A 23,638-nucleotide genomic window follows, 5' to 3' on the forward strand; every position below is an offset into this window, starting at 1 on the left:
AATTGGAAGAGAGTTATCGAGGCGGCGCGGGGATTTTGGCCCGGGATTACCACCCATTAGTTGATTGCAGATGTCCAAGCGGCAGCAGTTGTCTAGTAATCATCGTCAAAGTCACAGTAAAAGCTTGAGCGGCTAAGTGTGGCCAAACATCTCATGACTGTGATTTTGATGGGTTGGGACTGCGAAGCAAAGCAGCCACTCACACGCTCGGTCGCGGAGGCCATCCGGACTCGCCCATCAGGCGGAAGGTTTTGGGGACGTTCGTCTCATCCATATGACTAGCGGCCACGGACTTACGGCAAAACTGCATGGCTTTCTTCGACATAGCATAGTTGCAACTCTATTGTGAAAGCTTGTCAGGCCGCTCGGGGTTAGGAGGGGAGGAGTCTTGCTAGCCGCCCCCCTTCTACCACGACCTCATTCATTCCAACAAAAGGGCTTGTCCCGGCAGTGGGAGGACTGTAAATTACTTGTTTCGCGTTTTTCATAGCCTCAGCTGATGAAGCCTCGAACACTGCACATATAATATTATCTCAGTACAAAACATGTATCTGGAACAAACAACGCTAATGTTCAAGATAGCTTGCTAAAACCAATGTTTGTCCTTGATGCTGGCATCCAAACCGTCAAGGTATGGGGTCTCTCGCTTCGAACAGTAGCATAACGCCATGCACCTCCCATCTTACGTCCTCAAACGCCTCCCTCAGCGGCCCGACGAAGCCCTCAACGTCGTCTTCCGTATTTCCAAACACCCCCAGGAGATTGTGCCAAAACATCAGTTGCTTCCCCCATATGTTGTGCTTGACGCCACGTCCCAAGATCGTCACCCCGAACAAGGTACCCCCGGGAGCGAGGAGGTGGCGTAGGCGGACCAGGGCCGTCGCCTTTCTTGCCGGAGGTCCCGGCAAGCAGTGAAGCAGCATCGTCGTCGAGATGGCGTCGAAGGAACCGCCACCCAGATCTCCGCAACTCAAGCCCCTCCCCTGCGGATCCAGAAAGTCGGCAACGGAGGCCTCGCACGTCGTCTTCGGGTGCGCCTTCAGCATGCGTGACTTAGCGGCGTGGAGCGCGGCCGGGTTAAGGTCAACGAGGTAAACCTCGGACCCCGCTGGTATAGGCGCATGCTTAAGAAAGTAGCCCGTTCCGACTCCAATGTCCAGGATACGACAAGGCGAACACGTGCCTGCTGCGGGCCGGAAACCTGTCTCGCTGAGGAGGGATTGCGACGTCTGTGATCGCGAGGCCGCGTTTGTGATGTGGCGGTTGAAGAACCCGCGCATCTTGCTTGACGATATCTGCCACGCGTAAGGGCAGTAGAAGCCCAGGACGAACGGGTCGTAGAGGTAGCGGAGAAGTATCGGGACGTAGATTGCCGCCCCGGCAAAGGTGTCCGGCCGTGCCATATCCCAAGCTTTTTCAACGTCCAGCAGTGAATGTGTGCATTGGGAATGCAGCGGTGTGATGAAGGTATCCATGGCCCCGAGAGCTCGCGTACGGGTGTAAGACAGACAGCCAAGCCACTAGATCGAAAAGGGGGTTGAGCACTTCTTATGTCAAGTTTGTCAGTTGGCTGGGTACTCTCACGCACAGGTGGCGGGTCGCTTTTCTGTTGGTGCAAGAATGAGATAGCTGACATTCCACAAATCCCAGGACACCCTTGACAGAATATAGGCTCTTTCAAATTCACATGTGTAGCGTGTCCAAACCTCTTTAGGTGAAGGGAATGGTGCAACATGCACGCCAAGGCGCGCATCGCGGTAACTGCGCGCCTCCTCATGAACGACAACGATTAGCCAGCTGCCTTTGGCGTTGCGTTACGTCGCAAGGTCAGTCGGGGACTCGGCCGAGCTCCGCGATGTCTGCATTTCGATGGGTCCCGTCCGTGCTCCCGATCAGTCCGCGATGCCACAAAGCTTCGCGGACCAAGGCCTGGATCCTCCGGTGATTCGTCGAGGTGGAGGTTGCGAAGTACAGACTCTCGCAACGTCAAAGATGGGACGACTATGCTGGGTCAATACGAAACGTTCGCTACTGTATTGCATGCCGATGGAGCCGTTCTCTGTCTCTGCACTTCGCCCTGTCATTTACACGGTGCCAGAAGGGGGTTGCGAACATTCGACTGACCAATGGCTTGCAGCTCATCCAACCCCTATCTATTTTGCCTTTTCGCTCACTTGTTCCGACGGGGAGAAGTTCTCTCTGACAGCCGGTCGAGCCTTGAGCACACGCCTTGACGCTTCTGTCCATCTGACTGTACTTTTGCGAGTCAGCTCGTCATCGGGGGCGGGGTTTGCTGGGCAGACATCAGATAACAACAGGCCGGTGGGACGGTGTCCTCATGAGGTGCATGAAATGTCTAGAGGGCTGAGGGCGACTCAAGACGGCACGTGTGAACCAAAGACAAGAGGCCATTGCCGCGTGGAGCTAATCGAGAAGCGTACAAGGTCTTGACTTGACAACACTATGAGCCTCGGCACCTTTCCCGCCACATAACGGCGGAACTTTGTTGATCTCTTCGCACACAATGTACACTCGCGTCTGACAGGCCCGCGCCCGAGCAAGACACTCCATTATGGGCAGCCTTGATTGGGGGGGAACACAGCAGGTCTCTATTAATAAGTTATCTAGAAGCGACTGCGTCAGGGTATGATCGAGACTTTTTGCTTATTTCCTCCGGGCTTTGAACGTCTTCAAAGGATTGACTTTCCGCGTCCCAATCTTCTTGCGCCCTGGCTTGCCCTTACTCCTCCTTTGCTTGCCACCGATCTTTCGGAAGGGCACCATGCCGATGTCGTTCTTTGTGAGAGAGTCCTTCCCCTCCTTCGGGAGCAGGTACTCGGGTATATGCTTCAGGTGAGGCTGCTGTCGAGCAGTTCTCAATTCTCCATCATGTCGGAGATGCTGCAGTTCCGTGGGGTTCTCCTCGAAATATCTGAAGATGGGTCAGTAGGGCTCGGGCATCCACAATGGCGTAAATAGTATCTATGATGCGGGCAACCGTCATCGCAAAGTGCATACCTCTTCAGCTTCTCGCTCTTGAGAAGTTCCTGCTTCAGCTCTCTCATACGCGCCTCGCGAACCGCGACCTTGGTGACAGCTCTCAGAGCGTCATCCAGACGGTATCTAAACGCGTCCAGGTGCTCCTTCTTGAAGTTGTATGGCTTGACCTCCTTGCCCTGCTTCGCTTGCTGCTTCTTGATTCTCGCCAGAATCTTTTCGTCGTTCTCGGCCGTCTCTATGCTCGTCGGCAAGTGCTTGCGGTACAGCTCGCTTGGCACATAGAAGGACAGAGCCATGCCGGTCCGGCCGGCTCGCGCTGTGCGCCCGATGCGATGTGTGTATGACGAGGCGGATGTGGGGAGATCGAAGTTGACTACTGCAGCAACGTTCTTGAAGTCGATGCCTCGCGATACACCAAACTCGGCGTCTCGCTTTGATTTGCGCTTCTTCTTGGACTGCTCCTTCTCCTTCTGGGGCTGTTCCGTGCCCTCCTCCCCCTCAACATCTTTTTCCTCGGCACCCATAGCGCTCTTTTCGTCGGAAGCAATGATTATGTCGTATACTCCGCGGTTGAACTCCTCGAGGACGTGCGCCCTTGATGTGACAGGCAGTTCTGAATTTAGAATACAGCTTCGGACCTGGAATTGTTCGAGGAAAAGTTTCAGGCGGTATGAACGATCGACGTCGTTGACAAAAATCAGGCACTTGCCCTTGACGAGCTTGAGCTTGAAGATGATGAATGCCAAAAGAAACTTCTCGTCCTCTCCGCAACTGCAAACAGTTAGTAAGTGGCAGGCAAGGACGTGTGTTGAGAGTAGCATACCTGACAACGAACTGAGAAAGGCTGTCACCCTCTGTCTCCTCGTCGTCGAGGTCCAGCACGGTAGGTTTCCTGCCGAAAATCCCTTGAAGCGAAGTTACGTCCGTCGAAAGGGTTGCGCTCATCATCGTCAACTGGACACCCTTGGGCAGCTTTCTCGCAATGTTCTCCAAATCTTCGTTGTAGCCGTAAGACAGAATAAGGTCAGCCTCGTCAAGAATCATACACGTCAGGTTGTCCAGCGACAAGGCTTCGGAGACGATGTTGCGCCATGCGGTGGCTGGTGTAGAGATGACGACATCGGGGAAGTTGGACAGGAGGGAGCGCTGGACAGCGTCGGAGATCTTGTCAACGAGCTTGATGGCGTGGATGTCTTTCGTGCAGTAGGCCGAGAACTGCTCAATGGCTTTGAGGACTTGATCGGCGAGCTCGCGGGTCGGCACGAGAATGAGGGCTGTCGTGGCGGGTGAAGAGTCGGTCTAAACGGTCAGCGAGATTCGTGTGGAAAGGTGCAAAGCGCGTCTACACACAGTCTTGCGCTTCAGGATGCTGGAAAGCACTGGCAGAACGTATGCCGCAGTCTTCCCAGACCCACAGGGGGCCTTTGCGACGACATCTTTGCCGTCCAAGGCCAGTGGGATAGCCTTTTGCTGCACCGGTGTCGGGTCCTTGAAGCTCTCAGCGGCGACGGCCTGTACCAGGCGTGTGTCGAGCCCGAGATCGGCGAAGGAAAGCTCTGGGGTTGCGGACTGCTCTGTCTTTGCGCGTTTTTCGGTTTCGCCCGCGGGCACGGAATCTTCGGGTTGCTTTCTCTTCATCGTGGGATCGGTCGGTGTCGCAAAAGTGATGTTCTGGAGAAACTGCACGAGTCCTGGATCGAGACGCCCGAACCAGTGCCAAATCAGAAAAAAAATCTGGAGGGGCGGGTCTGGCCGCAGCTTATCTTATCAGTGACACTAGACCATGAACGCCGCTGGCTGATTAAGCATGTCAGGGGTCAAGGGTGTCGATCCCACGGACTCTATTAAAGGTTCATAGAATAATACAGATGCATCTGGCGAAAAGCATTACTCGAGATGAACGCCGACTTCCTCCAGAATTACGAGCTATCGTGCACATTTGAAAGCCTTGCCAGTACCAGAACACCATCAAAAGCAGGTGCTTAGGTAAGATGTGGGTTGAGTTGGCACAAATGCCACCACTCAGTCGTATTATGTCAGCTCCAGCTAAGAGGCCTGTTCTTCAAGAACATCGACGTTCACTTTCCCATGACCCCAAGACCTTTCAGCGAAGAGCGACCTTCTGGTGCAAGTGCATCCTCGACAAAATTACTCCCCCTTGTATTTAAGGGGCTTCTTGACGACGCGATGTACGAAGGGTACAGGCCACCAGGTACGTCGTTATTAAGGTTGAAAGGGGAGGGGATATGCTTTCCGGAAGAATGGGTTGGCTGGTTGTGTCTCCGGCCCGAGTAAGCAAACCGATCACTGACGGAAGACCCAGGCCGACCATTTGGATGACCGGAAAGAATTTACATACGGTGAGATTCGAGACACGTCCGGCCCCTCATCTGAGAGTACAGTCACGAATAGACACGCATTTCTCTCCGATTCGGACTTCTTCAGAAACCATGATTCGCTGGCTGCAACAACCATCCAAGGACGCTTCCCCACGGTAGACCACCAAAACGCCACCATGAGATGGCCCCCTTCATTTTGCCTACACGGCCTTTCCCATCTTTAAGCAACCAAGCCACCCTCCCTCATGATTCGCTTTTGTCTCTTTTTGGCCTGCACAGACGCTTTGCGTGGGTTTTCGGCCTCGAAAACGTCATCTAGTTCCTCTAATGTGAAGCCCTTGGTCTCAACAAAGAAGAAGTACATGAACAAGACTTCGAAGCTGTCCCACGCGACGAAGAAGACATAAAACCAATATCCAATCTGTTTCCCACAACATTAGCGGTTGGGTTCCAAGAAGGCAGCATTCACACGACAAATCCTCCGGGTCAGACACTTACACTCGACAGCGCAATCGGCCCAACGAACGTGTTCAAAAACCCGGCCGCGCCCGCCGTGAGCTTGAACGTACCCATGGCCTTGGCGCGCATCCTGTTGCTGACGACCTCGGCCGGGTAGATGGGCTGCATCGGCGTGAATCCCGCGGCGAAGATGGCGCCGAACAGGAAGATGAAGACGATGCTGGCGGTTGACGCCGCCGTGTTGCCGTAGTCGGTGTAGCCTGCCGAGCAGCCCGCGACGACGGCTAGGCAGACGGTCATGCCGGAGGTGGCGGTGATGAGCATCTTGCGGCGGCCCACGACGTCGTGGAGGCGCGAGCCGGCGGTCGAGAAGACCCAGCCGACAACGGAATAGATGATGTTGAGAATCAGCTTGGTGTCGGTGTCGGTGATACCGACACCCGAAAGCATGATTGGGAGGTAATAGGAGACTGTTGAGGTGAGGTTAGTTGTGGTCTTCTTCACAAAAAACAAAAACAGAGGGTGAAGTAAGAGGGTCATTTACTAATGTTGTTGCCGCTGAACTGCCCAAACCAGGAGAAAGCCACGTTGAGCATGAGTCTGTAACGGCTAGAACGGCTCTCGACAAGGACTCGCAGGTCGAAGAGATCTTTCCAGGACGGCACATGAGCCGGGTCGACTGATCCAATCATCTCCTTCATCTGCAAGTCGACCAGCGGGTGTTCCAGGTCGCCGTTGGTATGGTAGGTCGCGATAATGTTCTTGGCCTCGTCGTGGCGGTCCTGGGCCACAAGCCTGCCCGGTGTCAGATATATGTCGACGCTCGCCAGAGGAGAGAGAGAGAAGCTTACCATCGAGGCGACTCGGGGAAGAACTTGATCAAGATACACACGAGTCCAGGGCAGACCATCTGCAGCCATAGTGGAATACGCCAGTCCAGATCGCCCTTGTCGCTGAGGTAGCGGTGGCAGGCATACACGGCTGACGTTGCCAAGATCGAGCCCTGCATCAGAGGAACATTAGCATTAGTCCCGGCAACGATCACGTTACCCCCCTCCTAACCTCGTGCCAGCGCCCGTCGGTCGGGGATTCCACATACCACGTTGTAAAAGGTATTGTACATCCCTGCAATCGTCCCTCGGTACGTTGCAGGCGCCAGCTCGACCAGGTAAAGCGGCGCCGAGGTGTGGGCGCAAGTGGCGAAGAAGGACAATATGAACCGACCGCCGATGAACATGGGCAGGCTGGTGGAAAGTGCCGTGATAATCGCTCCTACGCAGACGCCTAGGCAGCCGAAGAAGATATGCCACGTCCGGCCGTACCAGTCCGCCATCCAGATGAAGAGGGCACCACACATCTGACCAACCTACATCCGGGGTATTAAGAAATGATGGTCGAGAAGATTTGGGACGCGACCAACCTGGAATATGGCAAAGACGATGCCGGTGCTCGCGTTTCCATTAGCGGGAAGTCCGAAGTATTCTGTGTAATTTGGCAGGGCGTTGATGGACCCCAGAAGAGCGCTGTCGTAACCTTTCGTAGCGTAAGTGACTATTGCAAATGTGTAACTACTAGAGGATCTCTCACCGTTCATGGTCGAACAGAAAAAGCATATGCCGGCGAGAAGATACAGCTTCATGTACCCAGGCCCTCGCGGGTTGGGTTTGTTGGTGGCCATGATGCCCGCGTAGGTATCGGCCCCCGTCTCGACATCGTCCACATGTTTGAGAACCGGGCCCTCCTTTCTTCTGTCCATTTTGCAGTCAAAGGGCTTCCTCTCGTATCGGAGGCTTCTATACCATTGGCTTGTGCCCAAAGATGGGGTGTGGCGAAGGGCGAGAAGGAATAGGGTTGACTGTTACACTCTGAGCAGTCCCAATAACCCAGAAACGGTTTGCGATCCGGCTCTCTAAATAGCCAGCGATGGCGGCACTGAAGCTTTCCCCGGCCGGTTCTTCTTGCAACAATTGAGGCCCCAGGTTTGTGCATCCCCAGTGACGACGAGGTCCACGCGGGGATTTATATCCTCGGCCCATTGAAGAGAATTACGGGGCCGTGACACCACTTTGTTTGATCCCAGGCTAGCCGGGACTAGGGGCCGAGCTGTCCATGCGCTCGCCCGACATCGAAAGAAGTCGAGTTTCCCTTGTTGACCTCAGCCCGACAAGAAAGGCGGCCGATAATGGCTAGTTGTTCACGTAGGCTTCTTGTCAGGGCCTTCCATGTGGCCAATACCCACTTGGATGGAAGCAGATTGTCGATTAGAACTTTCGCACTGTCTTCAGTTTGGCCGGCTTCGGATACAACATAGTGCTCGATAGTGAGTTGCAGATAATGCCGGGCTGACGCGGGAGCTTTTCGATGCTTCTCATTTGCAATGCGCCAACAAGTTTGGTTCTCAGGAGACAGGGATGGTGTTACCCTCTACTTGTCTATAGTCTGGACCTCAACTCTCTATCTACTTCCTCAAGACCTGGCGGCCCGCCATAGAGCTGGGACTGCAGACTATCAGTGTTGATCTGGACATCGCCTCGTCAGTTACATCACATTGACATACGTGGGTTTGCACTTGAATCAAAGAAACTTACGTGTCTCAACCCAAGCTGGTCAACTCGCTCGACTCCAAGCAATCTCATCGCCGTAATCGTCTCATCGGCAAGAACTAGACGAGACTCAGTTAACGTATGGCCAACACAATCATGGATTTGGTGTTCTGTACTCACTCTGCAATGCCCTCTCGACTCCTGCCTGTCCACCGACAGCAAGACTGTACAACGCAGCTCTCCCAATACCTACGCCCTTAGCCCCCAAAGCCAACGCCTTGACGACATCCGTCCCTCGCCTGATACCGCCATCGATCAAAACATCCACCTTGTCCAGCACCTGCGGACAGAACTTTCGGATCTCCAAGAGCACCTGAATCGGCGTCATGGTCGTGTCCAGAGCGCGGCCGCCGTGGTTGGAGATGATGATGCCCCTGACGCTGGGGAATAGAGTGGCCGCAAAGGCGTCTTCGTGTGTCTGGATGCCCTTCAAGACGATGGGCAGCGAAGTGTGCTTGGTGAGCCACTCCAAAGTCCTTTTCCAGGTCAGACCAGATTCCGTGCCCCAAGCCTGCGGCGGTGCTCCCCCGGCGACCTCGGCCATCTTGAATCGTTCGTCCGCCTCTCTTTTGCCGGGGAAAGGGGCGTCGAGGGTGAGGACGATGAACTTGATCTGAGGAATTCCCCTGATCTGCGCCAGCGTCCGTTCGGTTGCCTCAATGTCTTTCAACACGTAGAGTTGCCACGCAAAGGTCGCGTCGGGTCCGGCCCGAACAATGGCCGAGGGAGACATGGAGGCGTTTTTGCTGATGAGCTGCAGCGCCTGGAATTTCGAACACGCTGCGGCGATGCCAGCCTCGCCTACAGGATGGGCCAACTTGGCCATGGCGGCGGGCGAGACATAGATGGGCATCCCGACTGGGTTACCAAGAATTTTGGTGGAGAGAGAGCATCGAGTGCAGTCGACGAAGACCCGCGGCCGTAAAAGAATGGAGCGGAAAATCGCGCCGTTTCCAATCTTGGTGATCTCGTCATCGGTTCCGGAGGCGTAGTATGAGACGGCTTTCGGACTCAGCTTTTTCAGAGCGTATTGTTCCATTTCGTAGATGCTGAGAATGTGAGATACCGGAGGTCCATCCTCTATTCTGCCCCGGGATGGCAACAACTCTGCAGGCACATCCGGAAGAGAATTACCCTTGGGTGGCGATGTGTCCTCCACATTCGACTCAAGATTTCCAATCAGTTGATTGGGCTTCAAATATTCCGCCAAGACCTCAATGGGATGTACTGCATCGAAGGCAGCAGTTGCGTCCCTGCCCGAATTTCTCAAGAGAATGGATTTGCCGCCTGGGTGACTAGAGAGAAATGCGGTGACCTGTTCATAGGCAACAACGCCAGTGAGTCTTGTGCCCCAATGGTACGAAAGGGATGTGGCTTGAATACGTTGTAGACTTTGCCGTGGATTGCCATCCAGCAATCGCCGGGGCTTTGGTGGCGGCGGACTGCGACCTGTTAGCAGGTCACTTAACGTTGGGTTTGAAGGGGTACATGCCTTCCGAGAGAGACAACGTTGGACTCATTGTATATGAAGCATGCGCCTGTTTACACGGCTTGATATCAGAGATCGTCATGAATAACGAAAGATTGGGGGGGGGGGTTCTGTGATGGGATTTCTCACGACAGCCTTGGATGGTATAACTGCGATATTCTTTCGGGGGCGGCACTTTATACTCCCGACTGCCTCATTTGGACACGAGGATTTATTGTGCCGGGGGGGGGGGGGGGGGGGTGGAGCTGTGCTCCGAGCTTTTCCGGGGCCACTGCTTGGGCAGCTGCCTCACCTTACCCAGCTACGTTCCTATGTAAGGTTCTTGTTCTCGAGTCATTCTAACGTTCTGGCTTCTGACCTGGGCGTAAAGCGGTGACTTGGGTAAGCATGGTTTCGGCTTACAGCAGCTGAGGAGACACTTTTAATGAAATTTGTATGTCCATCATCTAACGTGAAATGCAGACCCACATAGAACGAACTTTTGTTGCGGTTCTGGCTTAGATTCCTGCCAATTCAACCGTCAATGAACTTGCTGTAGGCAGTACATGAGGTTACTATTGTTGAAGAAAAGCTAGAGAGATAGGCTACCGGGTTCAGTTGGCCAATCTTTAACGAAAAAACATGGACCACTCATCGATCATAGTACAGAACTCTGTACCTCTGTACGCTTTGATATACATCGTAATGTATTTGCAAACCCCAGATGGATGGCCATGTCGAACCTCGACTCTCTTTAACAAACCCTGGTCCTTGTTACCTCCACCTTCCCCGCGTTGCCTCCTTCGACAATCGACATCTTCCCCCCGCCTCTTCGTCGTATTCTTCTCTCTCTCCCCTCTCTCCTTTAATCCACAGTTTCCCCTTCCAGGCCTTCTCCCCTCAAATTCCCGCCTCCACTTCCGCATCGCAACCTTCCCCCAAATGTCTCCCGCTCAATCGGGTCCCTCTCCGTGCCGAGGGCCGTGCAATTCCCGACAACAACCACCAGCACCAACACCAGTGCCAGCACCAGCTCCAGCTCCATCACCACAGCAGCGAAGACGGGGCCGGCGACAGGTGTGACGGCATGTTCCACTCGTTCGACAGCCGCCGGAGTCCCTCCGCCTCGGCAGCTGCCTCCCCGACTCCGTCCCGCAAAGTCAACCGCTCGTGCCAGGAGTGCACAAGGCGCAAAGTCAAGTGTGACGGTGGACACCCTTGCGCCAGTTGCCAGTATTACAAGGTTGCAGAAACGTGTGAGTACAGACAGCGGAGCAGGCGACATGCTGTAAGCAGGAGGTAAGCCACGATGCTCGCTACCCCCCTCTTCCCCTTTCCCTACCCATGTTTGTGTGCATGAAGAAGCTTGAGACCTTTCTTCGTTAGGGCCACGACCGTTGACCTCCATCTGCCAGCACTCTTGAGAAGACTTCGGAGCAGCTCCGCGCCCAGGCCAGTGTCCTGCAAGAACTCTTCCCTGATGTTTCCGTCGACGACTTGGTCGGCAAGAGCCGCGCAGAATTGCTCACTTTACTGCCTCGAGACTCCCTCTTTGGAGTGCGGCCCATGACCGCTTCACAGCCCAACCTCCTGTCGCCTGTCGCCGGCATCTCTACCACCGCCGACGAGGACGAGGACGATGGGCCTGACGACTCGACGCAGATCTCCGAGAACGAGAACGGAGAAGCCGCTAACGACCGCCGTTGGGACGAATCTGCCCAGCAGCCCGCCACCATTCGCGCCAGCGACGACATCAACGCCATCAGCCTGGCGACGGACCAGCACCGCCGCTCTTACCTCGGTGTCACCTCCATGAGCGCCGTCCTGAGAGCCATATTCCGCCTCTGCCCCGCCGCTAAAGAGCACACCGCCGAGCGCGCAAAGACGTGGGCCGAGTCCCAGTACCCGTCCCAGCTGCTGCCGTCGCTGTCCCTCATCAGCCCGGGCGCCGGCCTGAACCCCCTGCGCGAGCAGCGCTGCATCGAATTCTACTTTGACCACATCCACCCCATCACCCCGATCCTCAACGAGGATGACTTCCGACGGACCCTTGCAGCGGGTGGTCGCTACGACAGCTCCTGGCTCGCCCTCCTCAACATGGTCTTCACGCTGGGCTCCATCGCCTCCGGGAGCGATTCTCTGCACGTACAGTACTACAAACAGGCTCGCGTCTACCTCGACCTTGACTCCCTCGGTTCTGGCAACATGGAGAGCCTCCAGGCCCTCTGCCTGCTAGGTGGCTACTATCTTCACTACCGCAACTCCCCCAACATGGCCTACGCTGTGCTCGGCGCCGCCCACCGTGTCGCCATAGCCCTGGGCCTGCACCGAGAACCCGCCCGCAGCCGCGCCGCTGAGCGCGCCGAGAACCACCCGGAACACGCCACCCACATCTCCCGCGCCGAGACGCGCCGCCGGACCTGGTGGAGCCTCTTCTGCCTCGACACATGGGCTAGCATGACTCTCGGTCGCCCGACCTGCGGCCGCTGGGACAGCAGCACCATGGATACGCTCCTCCCCACGCCGCTGTTCGCCGATGACCACGCCGCCGCCTCGTTGCGGGCGAGCTGCCTGTTCTGCCACATATGCGACCGGATCCAACACCGCTTCGCCCAGCATGCCCGCCTGTCCGCCCACGAAGCCCTTGCCTTCGATCGTGAGCTGCGCGAATGGCACGCCTCCCTGCCCGAGTATCTGAGGAATCCGGTAAACTCGCCGCCACGGCTGACTGTGGCCCGCGAATTCATGCGCAATCGCTACCTGAACGTGCGGCTCATCCTGTCCCGCTGTTTCCTGCTGTACCTCGCCCACGACCGCAGCCTCAAACGCGGCGCCGCTGCCATCTCCGCCGTCATCGAGCCCTCCCCCGACGACGTGATGCTGGTCGACACCTGCCGCTCTGTTGCGCTGGAGGCCATTGACGCCATAACCCTCTACTGGACACCCAACCGCGTTCACGTCTGGAACTCGGCGTGGTATCTCTTCCAAGCTTGTATGGTCCCGCTGCTGTCCATTGCCATCGAGACCAACCACCGCCACTCATCTCGCAAGCAACAGCAGCAGCAGCAGCAGCAGCAGCAGCAGCAGCAACAACAACAACAACAACAACAACAACAACAACAACAACAACAGACACAACCGCACTTGTCACAATCGCAACAGCCAACCATCTCCTCGAGAACGTCCTTGACTAATACCGACACCGTCCCGCCGTCCAGAACCGTAGCCACAGCCGCACCCTCGCCGGAAAACAATCCCCTCCTGGCCTCCTGGTGCGCGAGCCTCACGAAAGCCCTCGAGCTGTTCGCCGAGATGCGCCCCTGGATGCGCGCCTCGGACCGCACGCCGGACATCATTTCGGCTCTCTACGAGGCCGTTACCGCCGACGTCGACGGATCCGGCGCCGGCTCCGCTATTCGCACGCCGTCGGCCACCACGGACAGCGGCATGGACCTGTTTGGATGGTGCGACGAGCAGCTAACGGAGCTGGACTGGGGCGCGTTCCTCGGCAACAGCGGCGGCGGCGGCGGCGGCGGTGGCGGTGGCGAGGACGGGATGCATCAGGGTATGTTTGCTTTCTCCTAAAGGTTTCGCTTTCTGTCGGTTTGTTGGACCGTGAAAACTTGTTGTTTCTTGCTGTTTCAGGACGAAACATGGCGAAGCTCCAAACCCAGTCCCCCCCCATCATCCCGTAGTGGAAAGGGTGAATGAAGCCTGCTCAGGATGTCGATAATAAACTCCTGTGGAGCGAATGTGGCGCAATGGAGTTTTTTCCCCACGGGGATAATGATGGTATGTGTTGCTTCGTTGACACGGTTTTAATTGATAATTGCTCGAAGTGGCTTGATCAGAGGAATCGTGTGGCTCTATTGTGTAACAAACAAACAATCAACGACAAGACATGATTCGTAACTTCTACTGGTATCTCCGTCAGGAGTATCTATTTACTCCCAACAACGCCTCTGCCCAATGGCTCCGTCGTTGTCAACCCCCTCCCCCCGAACCCAGGATCGCTTGTCTGGTCCTTAGATACCTTGTCTCGTCCAAAATTTCCCTGGGTATAACTCAAAACTCCTTTGATGTGGTTGTCTAAACGCGAAATAAGCAAGCCCCCCCACCGCCCTTTTCCCGTCGCAAGAACTCTGTAAATAAAGAAACATGTCGAACTCATGAAAGGATAAGTGTGTTGTGCGATCGAGCAGCACCACTCACTCACTCACTCCCTCATTCACCCGCCGCGCTTCTCCTCGACATCGTCAGGGCGTCTCTGCTGCGACTTGCTGCGTCTAGTCATCGCCCGCTGCCGCGCCTTGGCCTCCTTCCGCAGCCGCACGGCTGTCCGTACATCGACCTTCTCCTCCTTCTCCTCCTCGATGCTCTGGTACATGGTCCCCAGCGCCGAGATCCTCCGCGTGCCCCTGCGACCGAGCGCCAGGTCCGACCTCATCGGGATATCGTAAATGTCGTCGACCTCGTCCTCATCCTCGTCGAGGGGTGATGTGGGTGCCTCGATCCAGGGGTCCAGCGACAGCCTCTTGGCAAACCGGCTGGTGTTGCTGAGCGAGTACCGCAGGCTGGGGCGCTCGGGAGACGTTGTGTCTGGATCCGGGACGTTGCAAAGGCTATCGAAGAGCCCCGGTAGCTGCAGGCCTCCTTCACCGTAACCTTTGTCGCTGAACAGGAGCTCGTCCTCGTGGCCCCCGCTATGAGCAGAGTCTCGTTTGCGGGTGGTGATGAACGAGTCCGCGTCGATGTCGTCGTCGGACGAGAGATAGTCGTCGATGTTGAAGCCGCCGCCGGAAGCCGCCAGGTCAATGGGTGACGGCAAGGCGCTCTCGAGGGCTGTGCGGAACGAGGTGTGGTCTCCCGTGCCGCTGAGTAGCGAACTGTGACTATCGTTCATAAATGATGACATTGTCGCCAGATCCACAGAGGTCGTCGTGGTATGTCGGGAATGCGGGCGCGGAAAGGAGCTGGTGCTTGACATTGTCGGTGTTGCGGACGACGCCGACCAATGATGCAAACTGCTTCCACGTAGCGGCACATGCTCGTAAATCTCATCCAGCTTGCCTTTTCCATACGGAGAACCATGGATGTTTGGTCGTTGACACGAGTCGTCTAGATTCTCACGCCACGAGTGGCCACTTCTCATCACATCTATTTAAACCAAGCATGTCAGCAAGAAGATCCTCGGTAAAATGTTGACAGAGATGACAGAAATCGGCAGTAGACACTAACGAGGTGAAGGCGCCGGCGAGGCCACATCCGCAGAATCAACAAAGCCCTCGACCTCAACTCGGCCGACCCATCCTCTCGTGCCACTCCCTCCGTCGGGCATCGCTCTCTGCGGCCGCTCGGTATGGCGGGCAGCTGCACCTGTGGCGAACAGGGTGTGCTGTTGGGATGGCGACTTCTGGGTTGGGGAGGAGAATTTGGAACTGGCTACTGACCCTGCGCGGGATGGCGGCCTCACCCCATGATACGACTCAACAGGAGTATGGCCCGAGGTTTTCGGGCGTTGCTGTACAGGCAACGAATAGTTGTGTTTGACCAGATACGCTGGTTTGGGGAGCGTCTTTGACGATGACGAAGACTCGGCATTTACTCCGACCGAAGCCGAGAAAATGCCCAGTTCGTTCATTGGTGCTTCGCCGCTGAGTGTAGACCGTCTTTTGTGTTGCCTGGCACGTTGGGGGCCATCCGTGTCCACTGTCAACCTGTGAGCATCTAGCGGCCCGTCTGTCGCAAGTGACGACGGCGTGACTGGGATATAGGCACCAAGCGATTGCCTTCGCCGGACGCGAACGGACTCGGCAACGGACTCCATGATTGGTTCACGGCTAATAGAGCTCTCTGGATTGAACATGTTGGTACGGAATGCGACTTGGGCGCTCGATGTGGTCAGAGACTTTGTGCGGCCTTCGGTATCCATGGAGTGGAGGCGCCGGGAAGGCTGGAACCTTTCATGCTTGTCCGTAGGAGAGCCCCTCACCGAAGGTGACGCGAACACCCCCGTATATTGGGCTCGCGGAGTGCTCGTTGATGCATAGAATGCCCGAACCCTTTCGGACGTCAGATCGACCCCGTTTTCACCAATGTTCCTGTCGGCAACATCTTCGCCGTAATCCCTCACTCCCGACGCCTTCACCCGACTTTGGAAGCCGGAGGGCTTGATCTCGGACTGGGCGTCAAGCAGGTCGATGAAGCCCCTCGCAGCCATGCCGGTATTTTGCAAGGAGAAATGGCGAGAATGTGAAAACGGAGCTGCTGGAGGTCGGAACGGGTCGCCTTCAAAAGGGACGGCCGGCGAATTGGTTTTCCGCTTCGGCGTGGGAGATAAGCCCGACGTCGTAGATGGTACCGATCCAACTCGTGATTTTCTAAACGATAGCGGCGAGCCCCTCGATGAATCTCTCCCTCTCCGGCCTGACGGGGACGCGTCAAACATGGCGCTGCCGGGGGCGGAACTTGGGCGTTCGACACTGGCATCGCGGAATCGTGGAACGGGCGGGGCTGGAGCTGCTGTGTCAGAGCCTGCTGCGAGAGACAAATTGGTCTCGCTCATCTTGTGATGAGACCGCTGGAGGCTCTCAAAGACATTGGTTGGGCCATTCCCAGCCACAGGATACGTCCCTAGTCCGTGTAAGCTGGATTCACGAAGCCGATCGAGGTTGTATCCAATCCTACCTAAGAGCGGGGGGAGGGAGGCGGTGGTGGCATCGTAGGCCTGAACCTTGATACCGTTTGACGGCTTGTCCGACAGCCTCTTGGAAGAGAAAAACTTCAGGATGCCCATTCTCGCGACTTATCGCCCGCCATAAGGTGAGCCTCCAGGAATCAGTCAGGTTGAGCGAGCACTAGCCCAGGACCCAGAGCTGCGATAGTTATAGGGCTGGTGTGAAAATGAACGGTCTGGGACTGGAAGCACAGCAAAAGAGTCGATTGCTGCTGGGAGACTCAGACCTCGTCGCATATAAGATGAAGACGTGGGCGAGATGAAGGGATAGACGACATGGAAGAGCAGAGCAGGACAAGAGCCGGTGGACCGGTGGACGGGGGGAGGCGAGACTCTAAAAGTTAAGCGGGCGGGAAAGATGGCGTTAGGTTCTCAGAACTAGCGAAAAAAGAAACGGCGGGACAATGCAACACGACGAGTCGTGTCAGGGTGCTAAGGCTGAAGTGCGTGCAGATACACACACACACACACACACACACACACACGCAGGACACGAGCGAGTGGAGCGAATGGGTAGAAGATAATACGCGCTAGAGCGAGTGTTAGGGCCAGGTCGAGGGCTTCGTGCAGTCGAGACGAGGCATACGATACGACGCCTATGTACCAGAGCGTGTGGTACTGAGCGTGAGTAAGAAACCGCAGCACACCAAACCTCTCTAAGACTCTCCTCGAGAGCTAGCCAAGCGTTTGCGAAACCTTGAGGTGATCAGAGTTTCCAGCATTTATCCATGCTGTGGCCCGGCATCTGGACAGGGTGGCAAGCTCCTTTTGCAGCTTGCAAGCAGAGACCTCATCATGATGAGAGATGAGATTGCCGTCGACACTTTCTTTTCCAGATGTCTGTCGGAGCCAATGCAACCATGTCAGCCGAGCGAGTCCCTCCGTTTGACGCTGCGAAGGCAGTAAACGGCCGCCTGAAGACGGAGGAACAGGTCAAGGCCTGAGAACGGAGGGAGCTTGGGACAGGCTGGCTGGTGGTAGCTGTAGCTCGGACGAAATGGCGCTTCGAGGTTTCGAAAATAGGTAAGCAAACGGATAGATAATAGGAGATGGTCGGACGGAGGGAGTGGGATGGCGTCAATGGATGGATGGACGGATGGACGGATGGACGGATGGATGGGATGGGATGGACCGCGGCCCGTGCGAAAGTGACAACAAAGGCGCGAGTAGGCCGAAACAACTTTCAGGCCGGTTCCATGGTCCAGCGTCATGGTTGGCTTATCGGGACTTCCGCCTTAGCACTGCAGCGACGAGGCGCGAGACGAAGAATCGAATGTCCCAGGTTGTCGGCGGAGTTATGATGTATGTATCCGTACACAAGTCTGTCTGCTTGGCAGTGACAAACGCCGTCCAGGGATGGACTGTCCTCGCCCTGCGGGTGCAAAGGCAGACGGTATCCGAGAGTCTTCTTGGCTCAAGATATCAGAGGATGTATCCTGGTCGTCACCTTGAATCCCGTGACAAGACGGGCAGGGAGAAGAGAGATGGGGACAAGACAACCCTACGTGGAAGCTAAGCCAAGAAGGCGAGCCAAGCGAACCAAGATTCGGATGTATGTATCCACACGATGATAGCAACATTGCTGCTGATCGGGAAAGAAAACATGGGGTCCGGGTTCAGGGGTCAAACATGGCGATTAGTGCCGCTTCGGAGGGGAAAATAAGGAAAGAAAGTCGATGTGGGCTGGAAGAAGCCCATTTGCCAGTTCTTTTCATTGGCAGCAGCCACCCAGCTCTGCCGACTGGTTTGAGACTAGTGCGTCCTGTGTGACCCAGGATTCAGGTTCAGACCAAGAGATCAAAGAAGTTTCGACCAAAAGTGGCTTGCTTTGTTCGGTCCAAGGCGAAGCCCCCTCTCGGTCTCAGCGAGGTGGTACTTTGTTGGCATGGGCAAGCTGTTTGATGCGCCGAGTTGATCTCATTGTGCGACTGTAAGTTCCAAGGCATTCGCAACAAGTAGCGTTGCCGAGCCAAAACACATGGATCGAACGATGTCGACGACGACAGTACCCCCCCCCCCCTCCCCCGCTTGTTGAGTGTGAGCCCATCTTGCACGTCTGCTGCCCCACCTCGTAGGCGATGCGCGTCTGCGAGACACACATCACTTTTGAGTTGTGACCCTGCTGATTGTAAGCGGGCAGCAGCAGATCGTCTCAGGGGTTTGCCCCTGCCATCCTGCGGGTGTGTGTTGGCCTGGCCGAGCCTCCAAATCAGTTATTCGTACTAATCATCTAAAGCTGGTTGGGAATAACATGTCTGTTGGCTGCTTCCTGGGGGCTGGCTGATACGGACGGCGAGACTGGCGAATTTGCCTCGGGCTCATACTCATATCCGAGATACCAGGAAGTACGGCCGAGTCCTTCCAGAGTCCAAGACACCCAAAGCCGCTATGCAATTGCCAATGATAGCTCAGGTCACCACAGGTCGCCACCATCTGCAACTGCATCGAATCTCCGGCGCTAGCTACGGTGGTACGCCTCCACTGCAAGGTCTATCGGTTCCGTGCGGGACGTCGTCGGTTTAGTCCCAGCTGAGTGGATGACGAAACGAAATGAACAACCAGGAATAGCTTCGCGGAGAATGTGGTGCAATGTTTTGCAGACTAGGTTGTCACTTATTATGTGCGTTTAACGTGTTTAACTTCATCCGCGACCTTAACAAGAGGGACCGCCATAGGTAGGTACACATCTTTGTTTTGCAGAGTTGTGAAATCGCCCCGCCCGCCCGCTTCAGCAAATGGGACAGCACCGTCAATCTGCTCGGTTTTGTGCGGTGTCCTTTTGAAGCGTCGTTTTTGAGATGTCGTTTTGGACGGTTTCCATCTCGCATGCAGCAGCTGTTGTTCCTTTTCTCGTCTTGAGTTGTTTCTTTTTCCTCGAGCAGGGCGACGACTCCCACGAATCAGATCGAGATTTGACATATGCAGGCATCATTGAAGCCGCAGGTTCGACGCGTCAACTATGGCTAGCTTGGACCAACAAACAACTTGCGGCCGCACGCATGCGCTCACTCGATCGTCGCCAAAGTTACCTCCTGGCCACATTGCCACCTCTCTGTCAGCTGGCTGCACGAACAAGCAGAAGCCGCGTTCAAAACCGAGATACGTAGTCCGAGTGCTCAGTCGCTTCCACGTATCATATGCTATGCATGCCCATCCATCTCCGCTAATCATCAACGGGTCGGTCTCACTCTCAGGCAAACGGCTAACGCCTCAACTCAGGGGGTTTGGGCCAACTTACCTCCTAGCGCCAAGTGGCAGTGGCATGCATGCATGCTCGTGCTCTTCAGTCTCCCTATGGTCATTCATCCTTTTCGCTGGACGCGGGCAAGTCCCTCAGGCGTTTCATAGCGCGATCAGCTAGCCGTCTAGTGGCGATCAGCCACCACGTGGAACAAAGTAGTGTCGTTCCATATTCTTTTCATGTTTCCACCCATGTTTCCATGACCCTCGCCCCTCGCTCTCACAGCCCCCTTCCTGGCCTCGACTCTTGACTGACAGCAAGTCTCAACCCTAGGCGCTGTCAGGCCCGCTCCCGATGCTGTCCTTGGCCCGTTTATTGATGTACTGCGGTTCAGCACCAACCCGCGTCTCATCTTGGTACAGACGGGGTTCTGGCTCACCAGTGCAGACAAACAGAACTCTCCAGGTCTTCCGCATTCTGTGTCACATGGCCTAGGACGGCTAAGGTCGTCCTCACTACAGGGCGCCGTCTCCTCTGCTCATTCCTCTCCTGGGCAGTGGTGGAACATGCAAAGTCCGTTCGACGCGCCAATCTCCAGAAAGCCGCTGCCGCAGCTCGGATGGCACCCCGTGCCCGATGCCATATCGAGCGTCCGAACGCTGTACACTGCAGCGTCCGAGCGGACATGTCAAACTTCAAATGGTGGGCGCCGTCAGCCTTCAAGCTGCTGCTCGAGCAAGTAGGCGCGGCATGAATACCAGATCGCGATAAACAAGCTTAGAAATGAGACAGTTGTTTTCTTGGATGACAAGCGGCATTGCAAACACGAAAGTCTGAGCATGTTCCATCGCAGGCTGCGGCAAGGCTTATGTATGACCTAGGCCAGCGTGGCAGACTCTTTGCGACTGATCTGACTGCCGTTAAAAAGCTAGCATGACGCCGTCTCCATGCCTGCTGGCCGCCGACGCCTGACAGCTCAGTCAACATCTAATTTCAGAGGACAGACTGGGGGAAATTGGTCCTCGGGAGATCATTGGCTGATGGTGTACATGCCTTTTGCCTTCACCGGACTGGACCTGATTTCCACAGATTCTCGTCAAGCCAATAGTCTCCGTTTTTGGAATGGAAGAACAGCTAAGAAACCGGTGATTGAAAGTACCCGGGTAAGAAAAAAGAAGACGGGAATAGGGGAGGTGCTTCCATGTGTCCGCCCCATTCATTCCCTTGAGGGCTTACGACACCCGCGAAATGTTTGTGAATTTGGGTACTAGATACCCGAGGCTGCTTGGCGCACGACCTACCTGCTCACTCCATGATGTTGGTTACTCTTGTCTCTTTTTTTCTTCTTTCCTGTGAGCTCCTTTACGCGCCAGCATAATTCAATTACGGGGGGATCTGGGTGGTCAAGGTGCCTCCTAGGTAAACAGAACAGAATGTTAAGCACGTACGTACTTTCCCGCCAGTGCAAAATGGCCACATCAGAAAGGCAGAAACTCGCCATGGGAGTGTGTGGACATCTACTGCCTTCCTAAACAGTTTTGACCTTTTGTTCGCGTTCGTCCTCGACCTTGGCTTCAGACACTCTCCTTTCAACTGTAGCCTAGTCCACCACCGCAAAACCCAGCTACTGAGCATATCTATATTCCACCCTCCCTCGAACTCGGCCAAGGCTATAGAGCTCCCAGCATCAACATATACTACAGAGCGACAACCTTCTGCAAGACCGAACCAAACTGTCATTTGCCCATCAACTATGTCTAAGCCTCAGAAAGAACCCGACACGCCCGGCCCGCCTCCCGAGTCGCAGGGCTAGGTTCCCTTCTTCACCGAGCACGACGGCTCCCCCATCATCGAAGACACCAGAAACAAAACCAGCACAAAGACCACCGGCCAGCTGCCTCCCACTGCCGAGTTTAGCAAGCCCCTCCCTACGCCGACCGGAGAGAACGCGCTTTCCGAATTCATCACCTTCGTCGAGGACCATGGCGTGAGTGAGCAAGCACCCGAAACGCCGGGCGACCGCGGTCACGGGGATGTCGCGCTGGGAAGCCCATCGCTTCCTCTCGGGAACAGTAGGCCGTACGACTATGGCAAGTCGCAGATCTTGTCAGAAATTGTTGGCAGCCAGTTTGATCTCATGACAGAGGGGGCGGAAGCGGGCAGCCACCGGAAGTCGAAGACAGAGTTCAATTCGATTCCTGAAAACATCGTCCTCGCCAACCTGGACATGGCCAGGGGCCCTGATACGAGCTCCCAGGCTCACCGGAGGTCGTCTACCGAGTTCAACCGGATCGTGTCTGCAAGCAGGTGGCCGTCCTCCTAGGCAAACGTTCCCCTTTCCCCGACGCTAACTTCGTCTTCAGAACGCGGTCTGGGGTGCGATCCGCATATTCAGGACGAGGTCACAATTCCCCCACCTGAGCCTCAAGTGCCTCGCTCCGCTCTGACTGAGGGGCAAAGTGACGACAATCGGAAATCGAACAGCCAGCTGTGGCAGAAGCCCCAGTCGCAGGAAGCCCCACAGCGACTCTGGGGTTCGGACAGGAGGTAGATGGACCGCTCTGGTGGGTTTGTTACGGAGAACAAGCAGGAGCCCTGACACGCCCTCATGTTACGTATAGCCTTCCTAAGCATGCTCCCTGTACTAGAATAAGTCCCTAGGAATCTCAACCAAGAATGCCTCAAGTCATGCCCAAGTCGTACATGACGTGTCCGTGTTTCCCCATAACCCAAACGCCGAAATACATACTCGACTTTTTCAGTGCGTTGCTTCAACCCAGACTTAAACCCTTGCCTAATCAAGAGATCCCGCCAGCGCAACAGCGCTGAACCGCAGATCAGCGCCCTCCCTCTCGAGAAACTTGCGCGGGCCCCACGTGAGCGCCTTCTCGCTCAGCACGTCCTCGCCGGCGTCCAGCTGGCCGCGGTTCAGGGGCCCCTTACGTCGGCCGTCGAGCTCCCATAGGGTGCCGTCCTCGCCGCGCACGAAGCAGACGTAGTGTAGATCGACGTCGTCCGAGGCCTCGGGGGCCTCGGTGGCGCCTTGCGAGGCGGCCTCGCGGTGGGCCGTCGCCAGGGAGGGCGTCTTCTCGAGAAGCTGGGCGCGCGCGACGGGGTCGAGGGGCACGGCGTTCTCGATGAGGGTGTCGAGGTCCGAGGGTTTTTCTGCATCGCGAGACAAACGTAACAAGGGTTAGCAGAGTTCCTCGTCTCCAAACCCTCCATGATGAAATCTTTGTCCATCGGAGGCATGGACGGGAGGTGTGACGGAAGGGGAAGACGGGAGAACGTACGGATGTACTCCCTAGCAGGTCCGTTCGCGACGGCGTGCAACAGGCCCATCAGCCCGCAGGCGTTGCGGATGGTCTGGCGGAACCACACGACGGGCTCCTGCGGCCCTTTTCCTTTGTACTCGTCCAGCAGCGAGTCCTCCGCCAGGCGGTGGCTCTCGTAGGCGGCGCTGACGGGGAAGACGAGGAGGACGGCGAGGGCGGGGCGGGGCACGAAGGAGAGCATGTCTGGGTCGGTGAGGGAGTAGACGTCGTGGACCGAGAGCGCGGGCGAGAGGCCGAGCTTGTGCAGGAGCGACGTCATGAGCTCCGGGTTTGCCTCGAGGGGGATGAAAGCGGGCGCCGCGGCGGAGGGGTCCGGGTTCGTCGATGACATCTTGGCGGATAGCTTTCGATCTCTGGGGCTGTAGCCTGTCTGTCCGTCTTTGTATATCGCGGACTGTGACGACTGAGGGGTGGGTGTCTGTTGCTTTTCGAGGATTGCAGAGTTGGTAGGGTTTTGTGAGCGGTCCACAGGGTTGGTTGGTTGGTTGTATGTAGTGTGGAAGGGCGCAGGTTTATA

At 56.0% G+C, this 23,638-nt stretch overlaps 10 protein-coding genes across 10 annotated transcripts; 3 read left to right on the top strand and 7 right to left on the bottom strand.

The window, feature by feature from the left end:
• Window positions 1-626: 626 nt before the first annotated feature.
• CDEST_05525 (Putative S-adenosyl-L-methionine-dependent methyltransferase superfamily) lies at window positions 627-1,403 on the bottom strand (the record flags this gene model as incomplete). The annotated part of the gene is made up of 1 exon (XM_062921684.1): window positions 627-1,403. One exon carries the CDS (start codon window positions 1,401-1,403, stop codon window positions 627-629), a length of 777 nt encoding a protein of 258 aa, XP_062777735.1.
• A 320-nt stretch (window positions 1,404-1,723) lies between these two features.
• Window positions 1,724-1,945, top strand: CDEST_05526 (uncharacterized protein; the record flags this gene model as incomplete). Its single annotated transcript, XM_062921685.1, has 1 exon — window positions 1,724-1,945. The coding sequence occupies one exon, from the start codon at window positions 1,724-1,726 to the stop codon at window positions 1,943-1,945; it is 222 nt and encodes a 73-aa protein (XP_062777736.1).
• Window positions 1,946-2,515: 570 nt separating this feature from the next.
• On the bottom strand, window positions 2,516-4,704 carry CDEST_05527 (Putative helicase, P-loop containing nucleoside triphosphate hydrolase). Its single transcript, XM_062921686.1, has 4 exons — window positions 4,351-4,704; window positions 3,824-4,299; window positions 3,019-3,771; window positions 2,516-2,932 (listed from the first exon to the last, which is right to left on the bottom strand). The coding sequence occupies exons 1-4, from the start codon at window positions 4,636-4,638 to the stop codon at window positions 2,665-2,667; spliced, it is 1,785 nt and encodes a 594-aa protein (XP_062777737.1). The 5' UTR covers window positions 4,639-4,704; the 3' UTR covers window positions 2,516-2,664.
• Window positions 4,705-5,559: 855 nt separating this feature from the next.
• CDEST_05528 (Putative major facilitator, sugar transporter, major facilitator superfamily) lies at window positions 5,560-7,155 on the bottom strand (the record flags this gene model as incomplete). Its single annotated transcript, XM_062921687.1, has 5 exons — window positions 5,560-5,760; window positions 5,838-6,268; window positions 6,343-6,593; window positions 6,650-6,801; window positions 6,898-7,155. 5 exons carry the CDS (start codon window positions 7,153-7,155, stop codon window positions 5,560-5,562), a joined length of 1,293 nt encoding a protein of 430 aa, XP_062777738.1.
• Window positions 7,156-7,164: 9 nt separating this feature from the next.
• Window positions 7,165-7,573, bottom strand: CDEST_05529 (uncharacterized protein; the record flags this gene model as incomplete). The annotated part of the gene is made up of 1 exon (XM_062921688.1): window positions 7,165-7,573. The coding sequence occupies exon 1, from the start codon at window positions 7,552-7,554 to the stop codon at window positions 7,165-7,167; it is 390 nt and encodes a 129-aa protein (XP_062777739.1). The 5' UTR covers window positions 7,555-7,573.
• Window positions 7,574-8,158: 585 nt separating this feature from the next.
• Window positions 8,159-9,986, bottom strand: CDEST_05530 (Putative FMN-dependent dehydrogenase, cytochrome b5-like heme/steroid binding protein). Its single transcript, XM_062921689.1, has 5 exons — window positions 9,894-9,986; window positions 9,785-9,843; window positions 8,522-9,716; window positions 8,387-8,460; window positions 8,159-8,317 (listed from the first exon to the last, which is right to left on the bottom strand). Exons 1-5 carry the CDS (start codon window positions 9,970-9,972, stop codon window positions 8,231-8,233), a joined length of 1,494 nt encoding a protein of 497 aa, XP_062777740.1. The 5' UTR covers window positions 9,973-9,986; the 3' UTR covers window positions 8,159-8,230.
• A 970-nt stretch (window positions 9,987-10,956) lies between these two features.
• Window positions 10,957-13,454, top strand: CDEST_05531 (uncharacterized protein; the record flags this gene model as incomplete). The annotated part of the gene is made up of 2 exons (XM_062921690.1): window positions 10,957-11,123; window positions 11,285-13,454. The coding sequence occupies 2 exons, from the start codon at window positions 10,957-10,959 to the stop codon at window positions 13,452-13,454; spliced, it is 2,337 nt and encodes a 778-aa protein (XP_062777741.1).
• CDEST_05532 (uncharacterized protein) lies at window positions 13,415-16,665 on the bottom strand (the record flags this gene model as incomplete). Its single annotated transcript, XM_062921691.1, has 2 exons — window positions 13,415-15,026; window positions 15,108-16,665. 2 exons carry the CDS (start codon window positions 16,663-16,665, stop codon window positions 14,098-14,100), a joined length of 2,487 nt encoding a protein of 828 aa, XP_062777742.1. The 3' UTR covers window positions 13,415-14,097.
• Window positions 16,666-21,226: 4,561 nt separating this feature from the next.
• On the bottom strand, window positions 21,227-23,626 carry CDEST_05533 (Putative peptidase C12, ubiquitin carboxyl-terminal hydrolase). Its single transcript, XM_062921692.1, has 2 exons — window positions 23,080-23,626; window positions 21,227-22,951 (listed from the first exon to the last, which is right to left on the bottom strand). The coding sequence occupies exons 1-2, from the start codon at window positions 23,450-23,452 to the stop codon at window positions 22,581-22,583; spliced, it is 744 nt and encodes a 247-aa protein (XP_062777743.1). The 5' UTR covers window positions 23,453-23,626; the 3' UTR covers window positions 21,227-22,580.
• Window positions 21,256-22,109, top strand: CDEST_05534 (uncharacterized protein; the record flags this gene model as incomplete). Its single annotated transcript, XM_062921693.1, has 2 exons — window positions 21,256-21,291; window positions 21,600-22,109. The coding sequence occupies 2 exons, from the start codon at window positions 21,256-21,258 to the stop codon at window positions 22,107-22,109; spliced, it is 546 nt and encodes a 181-aa protein (XP_062777744.1).
• Window positions 23,627-23,638: the final 12 nt, after the last annotated feature.

This window comes from Colletotrichum destructivum, chromosome 3, assembly GCF_034447905.1.
Source record: "Colletotrichum destructivum chromosome 3, complete sequence".
Lineage (NCBI taxonomy): Eukaryota > Fungi > Ascomycota > Sordariomycetes > Glomerellales > Glomerellaceae > Colletotrichum > Colletotrichum destructivum.

Excerpts from the sequence above, each read along its gene's own strand:
- CDEST_05527 (XM_062921686.1), bottom strand. The coding sequence starts at position 4,638 with ATGAAGAGAAAGCAACCCGAAGATTCCGTGCCCGCGGGCGAAACCGAA. Across the intron at positions 3,772-3,823 it reads CTTTCTCAGTTCGTTGTCAG|TTGCGGAGAGGACGAGAAGT; the intron begins GTATGCTACTCT and ends AACTGTTTGCAG. Across the intron at positions 2,933-3,018 it reads AAGAGCGAGAAGCTGAAGAG|ATATTTCGAGGAGAACCCCA; the intron begins GTATGCACTTTG and ends ACCCATCTTCAG.
- CDEST_05530 (XM_062921689.1), bottom strand. The coding sequence starts at position 9,972 with ATGACGATCTCTGATATCAAGCCGTGTAAACAGGCGCATGCTTCATAT. Across the intron at positions 9,844-9,893 it reads AACGTTGTCTCTCTCGGAAG|TCCGCCGCCACCAAAGCCCC; the intron begins GCATGTACCCCT and ends AACAGGTCGCAG. Across the intron at positions 8,318-8,386 it reads ACCAGCTTGGGTTGAGACAC|ATCAACACTGATAGTCTGCA; the intron begins GTAAGTTTCTTT and ends GGCGATGTCCAG.
- CDEST_05533 (XM_062921692.1), bottom strand. The coding sequence starts at position 23,452 with ATGTCATCGACGAACCCGGACCCCTCCGCCGCGGCGCCCGCTTTCATC. Across the intron at positions 22,952-23,079 it reads ACCTGCTAGGGAGTACATCC|AAAAACCCTCGGACCTCGAC; the intron begins GTACGTTCTCCC and ends CTCGCGATGCAG.